The 24522-nt window shown below is 36.9% G+C and overlaps 1 protein-coding gene across 1 annotated transcript; it reads left to right on the plus strand.

The window, feature by feature from the left end:
* Nucleotides 1-267: 267 nt before the first annotated feature.
* Nucleotides 268-24242, plus strand: Ir92a (Ionotropic receptor 92a). The gene is given in 11 exon segments (XM_067774667.1): nt 268-313; nt 514-851; nt 1200-1353; nt 7938-7985; nt 8050-8360; nt 20228-20351; nt 23023-23203; nt 23275-23381; nt 23384-23495; nt 23684-24003; nt 24111-24242. Coding segments are annotated over 11 exon segments (1755 nt in total). The 3' UTR covers nt 24125-24242.
* The last annotated feature ends 280 nt before the right edge of the window (nt 24243-24522 follow it).

A 24522-nucleotide genomic window follows, 5' to 3' on the forward strand; every position in this document is an offset into this window, starting at 1 on the left:
ATTTATTTGCACAGCAAATTAGCAACAATTTAAACAGACTGTGCCTTCAGCAGGTTAGTGTGCTAACCTTCTTTGCTTAAGAATTTGTTACATACACACGTGTGCATATGTCTGTTCACGCAGCACTTGATATAAAAGTAGTGCATCCTTTACGACAGCTGACAAGCGCATACAATTCACAACGATAACAAGCAAGGTATAAACAGCAGCAGCAACAGACCCAAAAAGATAAAAAAAGGACGAGAAGAAGAAGACAGCCACATCAAAATGTTACTAACGCATACGCACGTCACCACTTTGTTACAACTTTTAAGTAAGTTAACTGCGTAATCCAAGCAAACGACTACTGAAAATAATAGCTTCGACTTTAATGCCGAATTTACGGTGTAATTCCTACCGACAACATGCAGCCCAATGCAATCCAGCACCCATCAATATCAATCCTTCTGCGCTACTTACCTTTCGTACGTTCACTCACTGCTCTCACATTGACTCAACGTTTTTCTTTTGCAGTACAACGATATTTCTCACAGCTATCATTCATGTTGATAGTTCATGGTGGTGTTGGTGGCAGGAGAGGTTGTTTTGGCGTCAATAACAGCGCCTTACAACTCGAATACCTCGAGGCAGTACAGCTAGCATTCCGCAATCTATCTCAACAGGGACGCATAATTGGTCTGCAATGGATTGCTGTCAATCAGTTCAATGGTATGGAAAGCAGACAAGGCAGCATCATCAGCAATGTTGGATCTTTAGCGAATAACAGCAGCAACAGCCAAAGTGGCGACAGCTTGGACTACGATTATGAGTTGGAGCTGTATTTGCTGCGCGCTGTCGAAAGTGTCACTGAGGTAAGGATGCGCAGTTAAGTGCACGCTGTTCAGCACAAACAAGGCTAATAATATTTTCTTACCTTTACTTACCAATTACGCATTTACGCTGGCAGACAAATATACATACATACAAACACACATATAAGACAACCACTTACACTTCAATTACATCAATTTCACTTTCATCTTTTATTCGTTCATGCATTACATGACTTTTTACTTGCCCTGAATGCAAACGAAATATTTTTCAAATTATGTGCCTTTCACATTTTTTTCTTCGTATTTCTTTTATTTTTTCCCCCTTTGGCATTCTTAAGCAATTCCTTAAATCCTTTCACATGCATTTTATTGTTTGTGTTTTTGCAGGGCTTTATCACCATCCTTTCGGACACAGTGCGTTTTCTGCACGCTCGTTACTATGCAACACGCAATGCCGCGCTACGCCTTAAAGATAAATTTTATCTATTTTTGTGCCAGCATGAGAATCCTGAGGATTTTCTCTCCAATGAATTACTGCAATGTAAGTGAAATTTTACTAATATCTATAAATGTTATTTTGGTTGCATATCCTAAAGGTAAATCGATAACTAGTGAGCAAAATTGCTTGTTAAGGCTTGAAGGTAGTGTCAAATGGAACTTTTTGCATCGTTACTAGATCGTGTTCAGCTCAAAAAGGAACAACTTTGTTACTAAAGAAAGCTATGTATAAAGGTGATTGGCTACGCAAGCTCTAGATCTGGCAACTAGCTGGTGCTACATCTGCGTTTATGGACGAAGCCAAAGCACATGCGGCAGAGGGCAGTGTCTAGTTAGTATGCCCATAATAAGCATTTATTCTTTTTTCTTCGTCGAACCGTAGAATTCCCATATGATGATAGAAATTTCGCAGTCCTTCCACATCAAAATGTTACTAATGCATACGCACGTCACCACTTTGTTCCGCGCCTTTCCAGCTTGATTAATTATATGGAACTGCTGTCTCCGTTTTAATTCTCCCCAGCGAATTGAAACGTCTATCGCCGATTAATCGAGTACAGCACTGTCCTGTGCCAACTCATTTGGATACCTTCCTATCCCTTTATGACCGGGCTCCCTAAATGTATAGTGTGACCTGCGTGGGGTTTTTTCAGTGCTTGTTTGCATTCCAGGACTCTTTTTGATGAAGTACTGTGTGATATTATTACCTTTATCGTCGCCCGCCTGTCAATCTTATATATTACTAGAAGAACCGGCAGACGTTGTGCTGCACTAAATTTGGCCTATCTGCGTACATTTTAATAAGCTTCTTCCATCTAAATCTGCGCTCCCCCCCCCCCCCTTTCACTTTTTCCTAATCCTTTTATTCACTCATCCCTCCGTCTTTTTCGCTTCATCTATCTGCATCTTCGCCTCATTCTATCTCTTTCTCAATCTCCTTCACTCTTTTCTCTTCTCTCAATTTCTTCTCATTCTTCTGCATCCCTTATTGCCTGTCGCAGAGTGTGGTATGTATTTTATTCCAGTTCCAGTCCCACTCCAAGTCTCAGTCCCAGTCCTAGTCCTAATCCCAGTCCCAGTCCGTCTCTGGATAATATATTACTTTGTACTAAAGCACTCATCAACAGCTTTCATTTGATATCCATATTGTATAAACACTGTCTAGGCATTCACTGGCCCACTTTTTGGCCTATATCTCGAGACTCTAGTCACCCAGGGGTATGAAAATTACCCTCTACAACACTAAAGACTCTCCTGAATTAAAAAAAATTTCATAGTACCTCTAAATCGCGGGTCCCCTCAGAAACCCCCACCGTCTCGGCGGGCTTGGTGATGTGCTATACTTGATAGCATTCGCTATAATATTTTTTATTCATAAGCAGGTTTTTTAATTAAACACCAAGCAATTACACAGAAGTATATCCGCACTACCTGAAAATATGAGTGCCACTGCGTATACGGAACATTTTATTATTACGTATAAACAAATAAAAAAATGTGCAATAAAATAATATTGCGACTATAGACTGAGATATAGCCTATCCTATCTCTCAATTTAGATCAAACTACACACTGGGTGTAAAACAAATTCAAAATCGGTTCAGGAGTTTAGGAGTCCATCGCGCCCAAAAATGTTGTGACACGTGTATTTTATATATTAAGGTTTCTAATTCCTGTTTTTATGTACAGGTCCCTTTTTCTCTGTTATTTGGAATCCAAATCTATAAATAAAGTTTTGGTTTTAAAGATGGATATTCGTGCTATTAGCGAGCTTTCGGCATTATTGGTCGTAGTGCTTTTATTTAGCTATATTTTATTAAAATAATTTGTTAAAAATAAACGATTGTGAGCACACAAAGAAATCTATTTGTACTATGGCACTATTGTGAATATTTTGATTAGAACTAACACTGCATTACCGGCAGTTGCTAACTTTCGCGAGATGGCAGGGCAAGCGCATCTAAGTTTGTATTTGGTTGCGCAAGATGCGCGCGGGTCCGGCTAGTATATATTTATTCACGGCTAAAACATTCGCCTAAAGTCTCCATTACTAATACTTAGCATAGACTTGACTTGGCTTGCGAACTGTCACTTACAGTTCTGTTAAATGAACATTGCATGTTACTGATTACTCAAAACTTAACTTGACTCAGAAGTCTGTTGAATTTTGATTTTCTATGTAAGTTCTAAGTGACGTTTACATTTTGAGATGCCATTTGTTTGTTTCCATTTCATTTTGACATTTTGTCATACAAATTGACATTTATTTAAAAATAAATTTCAACGCTGATTATGATGCCAGATTTTATGCGCCAAGTGGAGTATAATCGTGGCTAAGTTGCCACCATTAAATTAAGTTGCCAAGTCAAGTCAGGTCTATGCTAAGCATCAGTAATGGGGTCTTAAGGGCACTAAAGTGATCTGGCAGCCAATACATTCAACTTATTTCTTGACCAACATTGTAAACACCAGATCCTCTTCAGTTAAAGTTGTGTCTAAAATGTCCTGTTATTTCCGCACCTTTGAACAAGCTCAGGAACCATGTAGTCTATTCTTCCTTCAATTTATGGGACTAATATTTTTATAGATAGACTAGCCTATACCTGCGGCCCAGTCCGCACGAAGAAAATAAAATGAAGCATTTTTTAAAAAGATGATCCCTAAATATTTTTGATAAAGTTCCAAAAATATTCTTCATATAACCCAGAGATGGTTTAAAAATATCGCGCAGCAGGCCTTCCGATATAATTTTCCAACAGCCTCGAAATGTCTACAAAAACATTTCAAAAGGGGCACGAAATCATCCTGAAATAATCTCGAAAAGAATTTCGAAATTATATGGAGATAGTGCCGAAATAGTCACGAAGTGGTTTTGGCGTAAGGTTTACGAAAACAATCAAGAAACTGATCCGAAACAGTCCCTATCTCGATCCCAATCACTAAAATGTCCCAAAATAGTCCTAAAAAATCATGAAATAGCCCCTAAATAGTCTCACAAAAATATTTCCAAAATACTTCTGCACACGATCCCCAAACGGACCCGAAACAGTCTGAAGTGATCTAGAAATAGTCCCGAAATTATTCCGAACACAATCCCAAACTAGCCCCAACAGTCCCGAATATATCCCGAAATTGTGCCGAAAATTATCCCGAGAACAATGCCGTTTTCATCCGGAAATATTTCCGAAGTCATCGAAATCACACGAAAATTGTCATGAATCGGTCCAGGACACGGTTCGAAAATTGTCAAAGATTTAAGACTTTGAGTTATGTGACGCGCCTTTCACTTTTCCAAAATAGTTGGACCACATTGAGTAAGACGCCTATTCAAAATACAACTGTTCTAAAATTAATAGTCACATTAAGGGTCAGTTATAAAATGGTTGCAGGGGACGGGGAAAGGGTAGGATAGGTTTGCATATCTAAAAACTTTTCCATAATTGCTTTGATCACTATCTTTGTGACCCATATACCAAGTATTATTGTTGTAGGACAAATAAGCTCAGGGTTGTCACAATTTATAAATACGGGTAAAGGGTCACGCCAGCTTTCCCTGTTTCGCGATAAGTGCCACCAATCGGAAGCTCCATGGTAGATCAAGTCTTCCTTCACATACCTCTTCCAGTTCACTGAAGGTCTCCCCTTTCCTTGCTTCCAAAAACGATAGATATACTTAATTGGCGGCCGCCGTGTGTTGATGGTAGCGTGCACCGCCATCCGCACCGAAGATCCTGGGTTCACACTCCGGGAAAAGCAACATCTAAATTTTAGAAACAAGTTTTTTCAATAGGAAGAAAATGTTTCTAAGCGGGGTCGCCCCTCGGCAGTGTTTGGCAAGCACGCCGATTGTATTTCTGCCATGAAAATATTTCAGCGAAAACTTATCGGCCTTGCAGATGCCGTTCGGAGTCGGCATAAAACATGTGGGTCCGTCTCGCCAATTTGTAGGAAAAATTAAAAAGAGCACCACGCAAGTTGGTAGAGAAGCTGTGCCTAAAACCTCTTCGGAGGTTATCGCGCCTTAAATTTATTTTATTTTATACTTAATTGGCCGGAAAGTTTGCCTTAAAAATTTTATTCGTCGCACTATTTTCATAACTGCGTAAATCTCATACAGCTCATACATTTCGATACTGAACTTAAGGATCTCGGATAGTATCATACATTTATCGGAAAACTTTTATTTCGGACATCTCATCTCACCTCAAAAACTTCGAGCTTATGTCCCTTAACAGTGTCGTGGCTGCCAAGCCGTGAATGCGCCGAGACCTTGTCTTGTCCTCATTACCGCAAGACCCACTTTGTCGCCTCTTTTTTTCTCAACATCATTTGGTAAAGACTTAGTGACTTTGAAGGGAACTAAAGTTTAGATATGGCAGCATACAAGCAACTTCTTTTCACGCTATCAAAGGCTGCTTTGATGTCGACAAAAAGATTTTGCGTACCTATTTTCTTATGGGAAGTCTTTGCCAGGATCTGAGCATCTGGTTGGTAGTAGATTTATCAGGTCACTGAGAAGTTACAATCGGTTCGTTGACATTCATCAGTCTCTCACACGGTACGCTAGATGGAACTTTATATGTGACCCGGCCTATAAAAAGATGGCTTATGACTCAAAAAAGAAATTGCGAGAAACAGCTGTTAAAGATAAAAAACTATCGAAAACAGAAAAAAGTGGAAAAAAATTTTTTGACCCATAAGCCACCTTTTCATAGAGCGGGTCACATATGCAATTTTAAGCAGGTTGTAATTAGCGCGATTTGCGGGATCGCCTTTCTTGTGAATTAGGCAGATCACACTTAGATGCCAATCTGATGGCATATGCTCGCCGACTTTACTTTGCATAGGAGTAGATCCATGCTTTTGACTAGCTTTTGTTATTCTTTATCTAAATGTTACCATTCGCTCTTTTCGTTAGGTGCTGAATCAAGAAGTTTCCCGTCATCAGCAGTTGGGGTATCGGGTTCGTCTTCTTCATCGCTATCTATCAATGAGTAGGAGGGCTTCCGCCACAACTTAAGTATACTTTGTACGTCGCCATTATCAGTTCTGCAGAAATCTGTCCGGTCCTGAAACATTCCGTCATACGCCAGTAATTTTGGAAGAACTTTCGGGTTTTATTCTTATCAGCCAGTATCTCAATCTCCTTGCACTCACACCATTCTGCCTCACGTCTTTTACTTTTAAGTAGGCATCACTCTTCTTTCCTCTCGCCCCATTAATGTTCCAGTACATCGCGTGATGCCGCGCAACGTGATCCTTTCCTCATTTACGGGTTATTTTGTGGTGTCTATATTAAAAATTCGTGATGTGCTTGTTCAAAATTTTATTAATAAATAAAAGTTAAAAACTGCGTCAAAAATATTTTCATACAACAACAACAACTAATAATCCCATATCTAAGTCTGGTAACTGCAATGACATTTGCAACTACAGACCGATTGTTAAACAGAGTACTCTTGCAAAAATTTTCGACCACGAACTTTAACGTAAATTGTTCGATTACGTAGGCAAGGCTATAGTGGAGTGTCAGCATGGATTTTTCCCAGGTATGTCTACTTCCACAAATTTAGCTTTAGTTACTAAGCAAATTGTGGGTGCTTTAGAGAACTCTGAGCAACTTGACGTCATATACACTGACTTCTCGAAAGCATTCGACAAGGTTGATCATGCTATTCTAGCACACAAGTTAGCCAAGTATGGAATCAATGGAAACTTGTTGAAATTCTTCACGAGTTTTCTATCGAACAGAAAGCTCTATGTGGCAATTGGAGCCGACAAGTCATCTCTACTTATAAACGCCTGGTCAGGTATTCCGCAGAGTTGCCATTGTGACCCTCTATTATTCTTGATTTTCATAAATGATTTGTCCCAGCAATTCAAATTCGCAAAATGTTTGATGTTTTCGAACGATGTCAAACTATTTCTGACGATCCGTAATAGCTCTGACTGCATTAACTTGCAATCTGATCTGAACTCTTTTGCCGATTGGTGCGCAGACAATAATTTATTTTTAAATACAAACAAATGCTGCGTTGTGTCTTATTCCAAAAAAACAACTGCGACATATTTTAGCTACAAACTAAATGCTAAATCTCTTGATCGTTGTCAAGAGATTAAAGATTTAGGTGTCATTTTTGACTCCAAACTCTCTTTTTCCAGTCATATTGACTTCATTGTTGCAAAGTCCTTTGCAATGGTTGGGTTCATTAGACGAAACACCAGTGACTTTAAGGACCCTATGACGTTTAAGGCACTTTATATCTCCTTGGTCAGAAGTCACCTTGAATATTGTTCAATAATATGGAATCCTTTTTATGAATCTAACTCCTATAAAATTGAAAGACTTCAAAAAGTTTTACGAAAATTGCTTTACGGATGCTTCACTGGCCAGACGGTCCCCATCGTATACCAGCAGGCGCAAATTGCTTTGTCTTCAGCTTTTGCATGACAGAATAACTTGTATCTCACTGATGCTTGCCTATAATGTAATAAACTTGAGTACAAATAAAAATCAATAAAAAATAAAAAATAATAATTATGCATTATTGGTCTCTCAAAAAAAAAAATATTAGACTTATTAAACAATCAATAACTTAAGAAAAAATGTCCGCATCTCTATTACAGTTTACCCACATCATCTAATGGTTGTCTCAGAAACAGAAAAACCCAAAGGTAAATAACACATAAAATATAAGTCACTTAAATCACACTAACAAATTTGACATACAAACTTTAGCAAATGGGGTGCGCCACAAACGTTACACCACAAAACAAGCAACTAAATCAGCATCACATTCACCCTCACTACTATCCAGCATCACCACATCACCATCGTCCACACAGCAAGACTCCAATATTCAACTTTGGACACAAAAATATGTTGGCACTCATGGAAATTTTGATGCTCTTCTATTGGACGCATTCTTGCCGAACAACAGTTTCGCCCGGAATGTTGAACTTTTTCCAAACAAACTTCACAATCTGAGAGGGCGGACCATGCGTGTCGGTTCTATTACCTACCTTCCATGTACGGTGACTAATTATGTGGTAAGAGTAATTTCCAACACTTAATATTTATTGTCATGCTGTTATGTATTGTACGACCCGCGTGTGGGCGATAGACGCGTGATGAGAGGGCGTTATTACATATGTAAGCCCTTAAGTACGAATAGCTTACAGATATGTGGGCCCAGATAAAGTGAGAATTAAAATATAAACACATGTAAGGGAAAGTCTTTAATGGTATTTGTGTGGTAAAACTGTTGTCAAGTTGTTTGCGCTGAGACTGTTTGTCTAGTGATTTTGTATGAGATAAAATCAGTGTAACGGGAACAACATCGAATGACAACGCAACAAAACGGCAAGACGATGGAAAACTTTTGTTCACACTCAATTGTTGACTTAGAAAGAATATACGAATGCATTGAGTATTTGCATATGTATGTGTATATGTGGTGTTTGTGTGCTAAGTTCCTGTCAAAAAAATTAGCGCCTTATCAAAAGGCTTATAGCATGTGGTCTGACATTTTTTATTAGCATGGTTCCTTCGTAGCGTGATAAAAGGTAAACGATCACAAGGTCAGTTGAAATTATTATGCAATTTGTCAATCGCTATTTTTGCTTAACTAGGATAAGTTTCCCTCTATTCAGAAAAATACTCATTGAACCAGTTTTCCATTATATTTTTCCTGCAATTAAATAGGAATGTTACAATTAAGGAAGTCTAACTTTGTGCGATATCGAACATTATATTTAACGAATTCTGGGGATTTCTGATATATATGTACCTTCTGCTAACGTTCGAATCGCCAAACTGTTGAATAAATTACTCCAATATTCAGTATTGCAAACTTGTCTTTACTTAGATTACTTTGGAAGTAGTACTTCGCAATTATACTTCACAACCAATAGCGTGTTTAAATCAAAATTAATTAGTTACTACTCAGCTTGCGCTGCTTTTATACTCTCTGTTGCCTCGTCCGCATACTCATCCAAAGGTCTAGACGTTTCACCTTCTAGAACTTTTGAATATCCCGCATGGTAATTTATTTATATGCGTGAGTAAGAACTACGGTTGATGACTACATGTTTGTGTGAGATATCTCTTCACTTCGAGCTGCTGGTTATGTGTGTTCATGTACTTCTCGTCGCCTTCAATGTATGTGTGTAAATGATGATTGATGTGTTCATGTACACAAGTGTGGATGGCTTCCTTTAATGTTTTTTTGTTGTGATTATTTACTAACAGAATAGTGATGTCAATATTCGCCAAAATATAATCAGCGTGTTCTCTCGTATATATTTATATTAAGGATCCATTTAAAGGGTAATGTCACGAGCATTAAATAATGCGAAAGCTTAAACATACTATCTAATCATAAGGATATATCGTGCTCCGCTAATTTTGTGACGGTTTAAACTTTAAAAAGTTTTATAAAAAAGGGGCGTGGTCGTTAGCAAATTCTCCCCAGATCTAAATTCTATGAGCCTTCATTCTGCAGCCTTAACGGCTTCTAATATACGGCTCACAAACCCTTTAAATTATTTTATTCTAAATGTGGCCAACACCACGCCCTTTATCAAAAATTTTACTATAATTATATATTTCGTTATAGACAATCATTATAAAGTGTCAACCATTTCATCAATTACTAGTTTTTGTTATAGAAGATTTTGAAAAAGGTAGGGGTGGATATTATCTGATTGCGACAATTATCCATAAAAAAAATGTTTGAGTTCTGATAAGCCAGTGTACTAAATTTGATGAAGATATCTCAATTTTCGCGTATTCGTGGGCGGACGGATGGTCAAACGTACGGCTGAGTGTAAAAAGTGGTCATGGCTTCAAGCCGATTACTCCCATTTTTACAAGAAACAGTTTTGCCATAGAAACAATTCTTATAGCAAACTTCATTAGGATTGGTCGATTTTTGTTCGAAATACGGCATGAATAGTATGACAAAGATATTGCCAAAAAATTGGCGGAGCCACGCCCATTTGAAATTTTTATTATTTTTCAATTTTCGTACTTTATCACACTATACCACCGCTGAGTTAAAGTGGAAGTGAAATTTAGTTAAATACCAGAAAGTTATTGAAGTTTTTGGTTTCAAACAATTTTTAAGTGGGCGTTGTCGTCATTCGATTTGGTTAATTTTCGCAAAGTTTATGTATAATTATCAAGGCAAATTTTAAAATTATATCTCCATCGTCTACAAATTGTATCTTCTATGAATGTGATGCCACGCCCACTTTCCAATATTTTATCGTATTTCTATTTTTTTCCATAAAGCAAGCGCACAGTGTTTTATCACTATATCGGTCTTTGGTAATAAATTATAAATTTTTTCATTTTTCGAAATTTCTTTAAGTGGGCGTGGCCACCAAATCTATTCTGCTGGTTTTCACAGGGTGTATATACAATAGGATGGTGGCTTAATGGCTTTTGATTTACGGCTTAAAAACTATTAAATTTTCTTCTTCTAAAAGTGGTAGATGCCACGCCCATTTTTCATTTTAAAAGTTTTTATTTTACGTCATTTCGTTAACTTAGCTATAAACTTTCTTTGGTACTGGATTATGGCATTTGTTCCATTGTTTTTAATTTTCATATGGAAAGAGTAGGCGTGGTATCGTCAATTCCGCCCATTTTCAAAGCCAGTCTATTCTTGATCTAGATAGGAAAGTACGCCAGATTTCGTTAAGATATCTCAATGCCTCCGCTTAGGTCAGTACAGCAAATCTCGTAAAGGTACTTAAATTTTTACTCAGTATGTAGTGTAAACGGAATAACGGACGCGCGTACATGGCCCACTCCAAATCTCTTTCGATCCTGATAATATTGATAAAATGAAATCTATCTTGATGCCTTTATGGCATTGCATACAACCGGTAACCAATCTGGGTTATATCACTCTTGTGCATAAGTTCACGCTGGGTACAAAAACAAAGACACACTGGACATTAAGCACCCAGCAGGGAATGATGCTAGTTCCGAACTATCGGTACTCGTTCTAACTTTGTCTTCTTACAAAGCTTTCAACTGTCATTTTCAACATTTTGATGTCCTACGAAATTGTAATTGTCCCCTTTTCCAAAACTTTTGAATTCGTTCTCAACTGGTTCAGTCGTAGGTTATTCTATTCTATTATTCTATTCATATAACTTAGACCAAAGCGCTGCTGTCAAAAATGTGGCTACCAATTGTATCGCTGCTCATCTGTACACGGCCTGCTTTCTGAACAATGCCATTGTAACTCCATTTCTATAGAAAGTTCTAGTTTTGTTCTACCTTGACATCGGACCTCTGTGAATAAAAAAATCTTGCTAAAAGATTTGTCAGATTTTGGAACAAGTAGCGCTGCCACTTTGTAAATAATTCTCACGCACCCGTTTTCTTGCTGGGTTTAAACAAAAATAACATATCGTTTCAAATTCACAAAGGCCCTTGCCAACAGATTTTTCGAAAGTGCGTTTTTCGCAGATTCTGGTATGGACATATAAACTTTTGTGTTATTTTTATACTCAGTTGAGCAGAGCTCACAGAGTATATTAAGTTTGATTGGATAACGGTTGGTTGTACATATATAAAGGAATCGAGATAGATATAGACTTCCATATATCAAAATAATCAGGATCGAAAAAAAATTTGATTGAGCCATGTCCGTCCGTCCGTCCGTCCGTCCGTCCGTTAACACGATAACTTGAGTAAATTTTGATGTATCTTGATGAAATTTGGTATGTAGGTTCCTGAGCACTCATCTCAGATCGCTATTTAAAATGAACGATATCGGACTATAACCACGCCCACTTTTTCGATATCGAAAATTTCGATAAACCGAAAAAGTGCGATAATTCATTACAAAAGACCGATAAAGCGACGAAACTTGGTAGATGAGTTGAACTTATGACGCAAAATAGAAAATTAGTAAAATTTTGGACAATGGGCGTGGCACCGCCCACTTTTAAAAGAAGGTAATTTAAAAGTTTTGCAAGCTGTAATTTGGCAGTCGTTGAAGATATCATGATGAAATTTGGCAGGAACGTTACTCTTATTACTATATGCACGCTTAATAAAAATTAGCAAAATCGGAGAGGGACCACGCCCACTTTTAAAAAAAATTTTTTTTTAAAGTAAAATTTTAACAAAAAATTTAATAATTTTACAGTATATAAGTAAATTATGTCAAGATTCAAATCCAGTAATGATATGGTGCAAAAAAATACAAAAATAAAAGAAAATTAAAAATGGGCGTGGCTCCGCCCTTTTTCATTTAATTTGTCTAGGATACTTTTAACGCCATAAGTCGAACAAAAATTAACCAATCCTTTTGAAATTTGGTAGGGGCATAGATTTTATGGCGAAATCGGTTGATGTCACGCCCAGTTTTTATACACAGTCGTCCGTCTGTCCTTCCGCATGGCCGTTAACACGATAACTTGAGCAAAAATCGATATATCTTTACTAAACTCAGTTCACGTACTTATCTGAACTCACTTTATCTTGGTATGAAAAATGAACGAAATCCGACTATGACCACGCCCACTTTTTCGATATCGAAAATTACGAAAAATGAAAAAATGCCATAATTCTATACCAAATACGAAAAAAGGGATGAAATATGTTAAGGTAATTGGATTGTTTTATTGACGCGAATTATAACTTTAGAAAAAACTTTATAAAATGGTTGTGACACCTACCATATTAAGTAGAAGAAAATGAAAAATGTCTGCAGGGCGAAATAAAAAACCCTTAAAATCTTGGCAGGTATTACATATATAAATAAATTAGCGGTATCCAACAGATGATGTTCTGGGTCACCCTGGTCCACATTTTGGTCGATATCTGGAAAACGCCTTCACATATACAACTACCACCACTCCCTTTTAAAACTCTCATTAATACCTTTAATTTGATACCCATATCGTACAAACTCATTCTAGAGTCACCCCTGGTCCACCTTTATGGCGATATTTTGAAAAGGTGAACACTTATAGAACGAAGGCCCACTCCCTTTTAAAAATACTCATTAACACCTTTCATTTGATACCCATATCGTACAAACAAATTCTAGAGTCACCCCTGGCCCAAGTTTATGGCGATATCTCGAAACGGCGTCCACATATGGAACTAAGGATTACTCCCTTTTAAAATACTCATTAACACCTTTCATTTGATACCCATATCGTACAAACGCATTCTAGAGTCACACCTGGTCCATCTTTATGGCGATATCTCGAAAATGCGTCCACCTATAGAACTAAGGCCCACTCCCTCTTAAAATACTAATTAACTCCTTTCGTTTGATACCCATATTGCACAAACGAATTCTAGAGTCACCCCTGGTCCACCTTTATGGCGATATCTCGAAAAGGGGTCCACCTATAGAACTAAGCCCCACGCCCTTTCAAAATAATCATTAACACCTTTCATTTGATACCCATATCATACAAACAAATTCTAAAGTCACCCCTGGTCCACCTTTATGGCGATATCTTGAAAAGGCGAACACCTATAAAACGAAGGCCCACTCCCTTTTAAAAATACTCATTAAAACCTTTCATTTGATACCCATATCGTACAAACAATGTCTAGAGTCACCCCTGGTCCACCTTTATTGCGATACCTCGAAAATGCGTCCACCTGTAGAACTAAGGCTCACTCCCTTTTAAAATACTCATTAACACCTTTCGTTGGATGCCCATATTGAACAAACAAATTCTAGGGTCACCCCTGGTCCACCTTTGTGGCGATATCTCGAAACGACGTCCACCTATGGAACTAAGGATTACTCCCTTTTAAAATACTCATTAACACCTTTCATTTGATACCCATATCGTACAAACGCATTCTAGAGTCAACCCTGATCCACTTTATGGCTATATCCCTAAATGGCGTCCACCTATAGAACTATGGCCCACTCCCTCATAAAATACTCGTTAATGCCTTTCATTTGATACACATGTCATACAAACACATTCCAGGGTTTCCCTCGGTTCATTTTCCTACATGGTTATTTTCCCTTATGTTTTCACCATAGCTCTCAACTGAGTATGTTATGTTCGGTTGCACCCGAACTTAACCTTCCTTACTTGTTCTTTGATTGTTTATCATTGGCTTACTTATTTATTTTGTTTAAGTACTTTTGTTTACTTTACCCTCGGCTCCTTAAACATACATATATACAAGGCGAATTCATTATAGGTGGTGTTATCCCATCAGCTGATTGCTTCTTCTTGATAATTTTTCATACAAAGCCTTGTACAACAAAATGTCAGTTAATCGAAATCTATGAAAATTTTCTTTTGACTTGACATTCATCTGCATGGCGAATTGATTGAATTCGCTTTGCCACCACCTGGTATAGATTCGCCTTGCATATATATGAACATCAGGGTGCACTTAATAAATATGAAGACATAAGAAAGCTTGAGGCATAATTTTGAATAAAAAAGCGTAGCATTTCAAATTTTTGGTAGCCTGGCAATTAATAGTGCATTGAGCTTAAGCGAGTTGTCGCGAGTTTAACATCTGCCTGTATGATGTTTGTTAGAACAAGAAGAAGAAATAAAGACATAAAATTTGCAGAATTTACCATAAGCAGGACGTCGAACTCAGTGATTCACTTATCTTTCAATTCAAATGTTTGTCAATAGAAATTCATTCCTTAGAACTCTTTCATTGGGCGCTTTCAGCAAACGCAGCTGATCAGTCTTTAAGTGATAACTTTCTGAACGCACCTTGAAGTATTTTTCGATATACTAAATGTATGAATTTGCTGTCAAACTATTGAGCATACAATTTTATATACACATTTTCTCACCGTTTTTATTCGGCTGTCCGGCAGTTCTTTGATACTTTAAAGTATTGGTTATGCATAAATGTTTTCCGCTTAATATAATGGTGAATTGTAAAAATAATTTAAGAAGTCCTTTTCCTTGAATCTTTAATATAATTATTTCATTTGGCAGTTGGCTCAACTCCGCTAATAAAACAAAATTTACATCACTTAACTGACGGAAACATGTTTGCAACGTATCAACAAAAATTGTGTTCGCTAAAAGCGCCCATTCATTCTACTTTGTGGTTTCCCGGCATTAGCGAAAAAGTCACTCACAGCTGAGAAAACCAGTCTTGAAGTTTTTGAAGTGGTTTTCAAAAGTTGCAAACTTAATGGCTTTTACTTTTATAATATAATTGCTTGCATTTCAAAATTTTAAACCATTGTACATAAAGCAAATGTGATAACTTCTGCATATACATCAAAATTACAAATAGAACCGATCACCTGATTTTTAATTGACTATCGTGGTTTCATTCTGTACCTCGTTCTATCACACGCTAAAGATATCCGGCCCTATGCGCCACCATATTGAACATCCTGTCAAAACTCTGGCAACACGTTAAAAAGTAGCCATCTTGAACATCCTGTCAGGCAGTTGACGGATAAGATATCATACTTTCTTTGTATACAATGGTCATAATATTTAAAAAAAATTGTATGTTTTTGCCGAGAAAACTATGAGTTGTAAATACAGATATCGAATCGCCCACTAACTCAATTTCGAGAAAAAAATTACTTTTTCAGCTATGCCCGATAGTCACAGAACTATATCTATTACCACAAAAATATTATTATTATGTTCTCATCGATCACGCTTCTACTAAATATTAATATAAGGACGGGTGTAGTAGATTTTTCTTCGGAACGAAGCTATACTTCAAAGTCGCCTACTCAGTCTACAGCATAGCTTTGCACGGTGTAATTTATTGCAAATATTAGTAGACCTTTCTCAGAAAGCACCATTCGTACAAATAGTTTCAGCTGAAAACATACTTATGCCTGGTTTTTAGTGCGAGTTTAAACTACAGTCAAAGTTGAATAGAGATTAACCTTGCCACTTTGTTCTATAACATGCAATTTTTCTGCTCATCTCAGCTTAAGCGGCACTTAAGCGTGAGATAAGTATGCCGTTATTAGCTGGAACTGTACTCTCTTTTTTTCAATAATTGCTACTTGGAATGATAGTTTTAACACCGCCCTAAAATTTTAGTTTGCGGGGATAGTAATCTATTACCAAATTAAAAGTTTTCGGCTAATGGAAATTAAGAATACTTCCATGCCCTTTCTTTGTATCCTGCAGCACCCGGATTCCCTCAGTATCAGCGCTATTTGTACCGAGGTATATAATAGGTACATGTTCATTGGAAGCGGGTTCAAAATAGAATCTGGAGCCGTTGTGCGGCTGGTGCGGCGGGCTCCGGAGGCTCCAACGCACAGAGTGCGCTGAACTTTCTGTAGGCAAGTGATATTATACTTCTCACTAAGTTTTTGCTAGCACCACTTCCCCATAACATCTTTGATCCGAAACCTCATTTCTTACCGAACATCACCTTAAAGTTTTATACAGTCGTGTAAGCTTTTCGTGTTGGTTCCTCGATGCGCGCTTTTTACTATAGTTTAAAATCGATATTTAAGCCTAGATATTCGGTTACTGGGCGTTTAGTCTTGGTAATACAAAGATAGGTGGTTTACACTTCCCAGTGAAGGGTAGTAGATCCGTCTTGTCTGAATTTTGTTTTTTTTGTGGTTTGCATTATGCTTTTGCCTTTGCCCACCTACTTAGTTTTGCCAATGTTCTTTCCATGATTTAACTCATGACTGTCGGAAATGATCCCGAAATCAGGATCGCCACATCGTCAGCGTACGCCACAATCTTTACACCATTTCTGTCGAGTTTTGCTAGAAAATTGTTTATAGTAATGAGCCATATCACAAGTGGGGGCTCCCAACCCTGTGCTGGCTCAGTGAGGGAATTCTTCAAACAAATTCTGAAATATGGCATTTTTGAAACAGCTGATTAGATTGGGTGATATTTACAGTCCATCATGAAAAGTCACCTTTTAAAAAATGTATTTTCTACATACATATCTCTTACCACAAGCAATAATCGCCTAAGTCCTATACTTAGACTTGGACTTTGACAATGTTTGCTTATGACCGAAAATATTAGAAGATACTGCATTACATAGACGAACAAACCAGCTAGGTTTTTGCAATTTTTACAAATAAATCAGCTTACAAAAATTATATCTGCTTATTTAAAACCCATTTTTTATGCATAAACAACATTATAATCCCTACACACGTCAAATGCTATGCACTATTTTAGTAAATAACCACAACAACAACAAGTATGGAAGGCTAATTTCGGGTGTAATTGAACATTACATAATCAGCTGAGAGCTTTGGAGACAAAATAAGGGAAAATCACCATTTAGCAAAATTTACCTAGGGTAACCCTGGAATGTGCTTGTATGACATGTGTATCAGATGGAAGGTATTAAAGAGTATTTTAAAAGGGAGGGGGCAATAGTTCTACAGGTGGACGCCTTTTCGAGATATCGCCATAAAGGTGGACCAGGGGTGACTCTAGAATTTGTTTGTACGATATGCGTGTCATTTAAAGGTATTAATGATGGTTTTAAAAGGAAGTGGCCCTTAGTTTTATAGTGAAGGCGTTTTCGAGATATCGACCAAAATGTGGACCAGGGTAACCCCGAACATCATCTGTCGGGTACCGCCAATTTATTTATATATGTAATACCAGGAACAGTATTCCTGCCAAGATTCCAAGGGCGTTTGATTTCGCCCTGCAAAACTTTTGCCATTTCCTTCTACTTAATATGGTAAGTGTTACACCATTTTAAATTTTCTAAAGTTATATTTTGCGTCAATAAACCAATCCAATTACCATGTTTCATCTCTTTTTCATATTTGGTATAGAATTATGGCATTTTTTCATTTTTTCTAATTTTCGATATCGAAAAAGTGGGCGTGGTCATAGTCGGATTTCGGCGATTTTTTATACCAAGATAAAGTGAGTTCAGGTAAGTACGTGGGCTAAGTTTAGTAAAGATATATCGGTTTTTGCTCAAGTTATTGTGTTAACGGCCGAGCGGAAGGACAGACGGACGACTGTGTATAAAAACTGGGCGTGGCTTCAACCGATTTCACCCATTTTCACAGAAACCAATTATCGCCAAAGAATCTATGCCCCTACCAAATTTCATAAGGATTGGTAACTTTTTGTTCGATTTATTGCATTAAAAGTGTTCTAGACGTATTAAATGAAAAAGGGCGGAGTCACACCCATTTTGAAAATTTCTTTTAGTTTTGTATTTTGTTGCACCATATCATTACTAGAGTTGAATGTTGATATAATTTACTTATATACTGTAAAGATATTAAATTTTTTGTTAAAATTTGACTTTTAAAAAATTTTTTGTTTAAAAGTGGGCGTGTTCGTAATCCGATTTTGCTAATTTTTCCTTAGCACACATATAGTAATAGGAGTAACGTTCCTGCCAAATTTAATAATGATATCTTCAACGACTGCCATATTACAGCTTGCAAAACTTTGAAATTACCTTCTTTTAAAAGTGGGCGGTGCCACGCCTATTGTCCAAAATTATACTAATTTTCTATTCTGTGTCATAAGGTTAACGCACCTAACAAGCTTCATCGCTTTAGCCGTCTTTGGTAATGAATTATCGCACTTTTTCGGTTTTTCGAAATTTTCGATATCAAAAACGTGGGCGTGGTTATGGTCCGATTTCGTTCATTTTAAATAGCAATCAGAGATGTGTGCCCTGGAACCTACATACCAATTTTTATCAAGATACCTCAAAATTTACTCAAGTTATCGTGTTTACGGACGGACGGACGGACATAGCTAAATGAATTTCGTTTTTCTCCCAGATCATTTTGATATATAGATGTCTATATCTATCTCGATTAGTTTAAGCCGTTATGGATTGCCGTTATGCGAACAAAGTTAATATACCAGGCATGCTTAACGAACGAAACGATATCATTTCGTTACGATAATCAACGTTAATAAACGAAACGAAGTCATTTCGTTTCGTTTATTAACGTTAAGAACGCCAAATTAACGTTAATTTGACGATCTTAACGTTAATAAACGAAACGAAGTGACTTCGTTTCGTTTATTAACGTTGATTATCGTAACGAAATGATATCGTTTCGTTCGTTAAGCATGCCTGTAATATACTCTGTGAGCTCTGCTCAGCTGGGTATAAAAACTTTAAAGCAAGCCGCATGTGTACATGAACACATCAATCATCATTTACACATACATACAAGGCAACGAAGAGATATATCACACGCACACATGTAGTCATCAGCCGATGTAGTTGCTCACACATACACACGCTTATGGCTATACGAAAAGCATAAACTACAAATATACTTGTATATAGCTGGAAACCAAGCATGTTCTCGAACAGATTTTCGCGAAACGACTAGACCTTAGGAGTAATGGGTGAACGAGAAAACCGAGAGTATAAAAGCAGCACAACCTGTGTAACCAGCAATCAGTTTGATTGAAACCCGCTTTTGTGAAGTACGTGATATTGAAGTAGAATTGTACTACCCCCAAAGTAGACTAAATAAAGACCATTTTGCAATACTGAATATTGGAGTTATTTATTTTACTGTTCAGCAATACGAACTCTGTAGAAGGTGCAAAATATCAGAAGTTCTCAGAATTTGTTACAATATGTTATTTTTACATTTTAGCCTGTAGTGCAAATTCCCTTCTATGTTATAGAGCATATATGTTTGTATGTATGTATGCCCGTTATGTGCCCATGTTAACTAACTTCTCAATTGTTCTGAATTGCTTGTTTTCTCTAATTTAATTGCTAATTGTATTGGATGGATTTTACTTGCAATTGAATTACTTTTAAAACTATTATGGTTAACCTAAATAAGCAAAAGCAGTTTGTAAATTTTCAATAGTTTATTAGTTAAAAGCATTTTGTCAGTACTTTTCTACTTATACCTTATTTTAAATTGACTTGTTTAATTTTTATTTGTTTGTCTTTTTAGCCACCTCGTATCGGCAATGTCGATGGATTGGACTCAAACCTCAGTATATCATTCTATGGTTCAGAAGCAGAGATATTGAAAACTTTTTGTATTTTGCACAACTGTCATTTGCGAATGAAGTCATGTAAGTAGAAGCCCCGTCACATAAGCAGTTTTTTCATATACATGCGTTTAACTCAATCTTATGCATTATGAGTAGACGAGCCGGTTCCGTTCGCCTCTTGCGCACCAAATATAAAGGTCTCATATCAAATATCAACAGAAATCAGCTGTTCTATCAATCAAACATTTATAAACTTACATGCGTCAGCGTTGCCATCAGGCAAATGTTAGCAACTGCCGGTAGTGCAGTGTTAGTTCTAATCAAAATATTCACAATAGTGCCATAGTACAAATAGATTCCTTAGCGTGCTCACATTCGTTTATTTTTGGCACATTTTTTTAATAAAATATAGCTAAACAACAGTGCTTTGCGAAATTTTGCATGTGAATGGGCAAGGCGGAATGAACTTCAATTGCCAAGTCTGAATTTCCTTCATATTTATAAACGCAACATCTTGGTTGATTGTGGCGATATTACTGAAATGAATTAGCTTGTGTTGAACTCATTTATATGCTTTATTTTCATTGTGCCGCGGCCTTAATTTTTTCTACACACGACATGAAATCTAGAAAATTCAATTGTTGAGCTAAATAAAGAGACGATAGGTTTACAAGTGAAGCTTTAGGTCAAACATACATTTTTTTTTCTCTCAAAGAAAAGCCTATAGCTATCAAGACTTCCTTATTCTGGTGGTCTTTTTTTTTTTTTTTTGAAGAGTAAGTCACAGGCAAAATTTCCGAAGTCGGACTAGTTTTTTAAATATCACGTTTCCGGCGTCAGCAGGCGAAATTCTTCCCCTGTCGTTGTTGTGTTAACACTGCTTCGCCTTATTCAAAAATTGGCTTCAAATTCTTCTAATGGGATTCCAAAGAAACTAGCAATTTCAACCGGCGTATATCATAAGAAAGTTACTGTTAGAGGCATAGGTTTCACATTACAAATAAAAAGATGGTCGATGTCATGTGGGGACACATCGCATGCTGTATATATTATACGTTCGTCGGGGTTGATTCTAAATAATTACGAGTTTAACCTGTTACTATATCCAAAACGAAGTTAGGACAGGGTGACTCGTACTTCTTTTGTAAGGGTAGGATAGTGGATATTGATAAGGGGTTTCACCGGATGACACCTAACAAAAATGTTTACCAATTCTGTGTAGATTTTGCTGAGGGCCTCCTTATCATAATCTCAATAAAAATGCCTGCGTAGGCAGATTCTGGATTTCATCATTGTACTTACGGTGATTTTTCCTTATCGCACTTGGAGGCGGGTCCATATCAAGCAGTTATTTGTTATGGTGGGTAACATTACCACAATACAAGATATTTGTACTTATGTACATGCCAGAATAGCTCTAGCTTGAAATGCATAAGCAAATGAATTTCACTTTCGACCACACACAAATAATCCATAGCGCCACAGTCATAGCGGCATAGTTAAATTACATTGAACCCAGCGGGGAGCCATATCCATTTACAGTCGCTTAACCCATAAACATAACTGATCGACAGTGTCGGTTTGTCGGTGCGACTGACCTAACATTATTACATAGTTAGGTAATAAGAATATTGTACTGAATAGGTATATAGAAATAGAATGTAGTTATTTTTAGTGTATAAGTATTGTACAAAAATACTGTAATAGTATTGTAAGAAAAATTCCTATAAAAGGGAAAGCATTTGTTAATAAAAACATATCATTAATCTGATTTCGGCACTGAACATTAGCGCCAGCAAAATCTATTTTGTTTTAATTTAACTGGCTTACACTACATGGCGATCCTGCCATCACAATAAACAATATTAAATATTACAAGTGTCCTGGTTTGTGACAATTTAGCAAAAACCGTTTGTTCAGAATTTCGTTATGCTCTTTGATGTTGAGCTCTAAAACTTTTCGCCTCACATTGCGTTGTCATCGGATTCTTAAGTACGTCCAAAGTTACAAAACACTTGCTCTACGCAAAGTTACTGAAAATCGGTTGCGAAATCTCCCAATTATGTATTGAAAGCGACTTAATACTTACATATAAATAAAGTCAAATATAACGCAGTTATATATTTCATGACCCATTTCGCTGAAAACCTTAATTTAGCTGTACCCCCAACAACAAAGGAATCGCACATATATTTTCATCTACAAATGCTATCATATTTTAACGAATTTCGGGGAATACCATTTATTTTGCACCTTCTGCTAACGTTCGTATCGCTGAATTGTAGAATAAATATCCAATATTCAGTATTTCAATATGGTCTTTATTTAGTCCCCTTTGGGAGTAGTACAATTATACTTCAATATCACGAACTTCACAACTAATGCGTGTTTAAATCAAACTGATTCGTTATTACTCAGCTTGCGCTGCTTTTATACTCTCTGTTGCCTCGCCCCATATTTCTCCAAAGTTCTACACGTTTCACCTTCTAGAACTGTTGTATCTCCTGTTTTGTAATTTAGTTATATGCGTGTGTATGTATGAATAGGAACTTGGGCTGATGACTACACGTGTGTATGTGAGATATATCACTCCGAGCTGCTGGTTATGTGTGTGCATGTGCTTTCCATGTATGTATGTGTGTAAATGATGATTGATGTGTTCATGTGCACAAGTGTAGCTTGCTTTAATGTTTTTGTGTTGTGATTATTTACTAACAGCATAGTGATGCTAATATTCGCCACAATATTTTAGATGGCGCCGACAATTGGGGCTACATTCATGAGAACGGAAGCTCGGGCGGTATGTTGGGTGATGTTTATACACAAAATGTTGAAATGGCTATTGGCTGCATCTATAATTGGTATAATGATATAACCGAAACATCGGCTACCATTGCACGTTCTTCGGTGACAATTTTAGGACCAGCGCCTGCGTGAGTATTAATAAAATATTTGTACTTGTTTTTTTTTACTAAATCTGATCTTTGTATCATGTATTTCCTAGTTTATTTCTCGCTTGGTGTGCTAGTAAAATGCCATTTAGCAACCAACTCTGGCTTTTTCTAATTATTACTGTCTTACTTTGTGCCTTAGTAATGTATATAATAAATTACTGAATAATTGGCGATGGAATCAAAGTCGCAGCTTTCCACATTCCCCAGCTATTTCACAAGCCATAATAGATATGTTTGCGGTATTCATACAGCAACCATTAGGTCCAAAAAGGTGAGCATGCTCCTCCAAATACAAAATCAAGACCATCGTTGTGAAGCAATGGTAATCTTAATCATAAGTCCTTCGAGCAATCTATCGCTGAAACATAAACTGAATCTTATTTCTACTTTAGTGTGAGCTCGAGGTATATATTTACAAGTCGAACATTAACCTTTTTAATATTTCCTACCTTCAACTAGTTTGCAAACCTTTGCTGCTCGTTTCTTTCTGTCGACAATCCTCTGCGCCACAATTACATTGGAGAATACTTACTGTGGTCAATTGAAATCCCTACTAACTGTACCACTTTTCACCGATGCTGCTGATACTATTGAAAAATGGTCGAAAACTGATTGGCTATGTTATGCGCCAACAATTATTTGGTTACAAGCTATTGAAAGTTCAAAGACCGAGAAAGTACACAAAATGTTAAAGAAATTTACAATACGAGACTATGGTTTTCTCTACAATATTAGTTTTCGCTCGGACATTGGATTGGGTATTGAACGTTTGATGAGTGGTACTTTCACATTTGGTGACTACATAACAAAGCCAGCATTGGATTCGAAAATTCTAAATTGTCTTTATTAGTGCTATAACTTTTTATTGAGAACTTTTTATTTCTAGATTTTGGAAGATGATTTATATTTCGATTGGACGCGCGCCGTCTCCATAAGAGGTTGGCCACTTATGAACCTCTATAGTAAACATATAACCGCTTGCATTGAATCAGGATTGTATGTCTATTGGGAAAGGGAGGTGAGAAGATGAGCTCATTTAGTCATTTAGAAAGCATAAGTAGATATCAAGAAGGAGAAGAGTTATCTTTCGGATTTGAGCAGAGATATCAAATAACAATTCAAGAAACCGATGCCGGTATATTAAAAGGAAAAAAGCAGAAGAAAAATAAAACGGAAATTGGGGTAAAGGAAAGGAATTGACGACAACCGCTAGGTTTGTCATCGACGGTTTATGGGCGTGCTGTGCATTTATTTTGAACGATTTATAGGTCTGATATCGGCGTGTATCAAAAAACTTT

The sequence above is a fragment of the Eurosta solidaginis genome, chromosome 1 (assembly GCF_040869045.1).
Source record: "Eurosta solidaginis isolate ZX-2024a chromosome 1, ASM4086904v1, whole genome shotgun sequence".
Taxonomy (NCBI): Eukaryota; Metazoa; Arthropoda; class Insecta; order Diptera; family Tephritidae; genus Eurosta; species Eurosta solidaginis.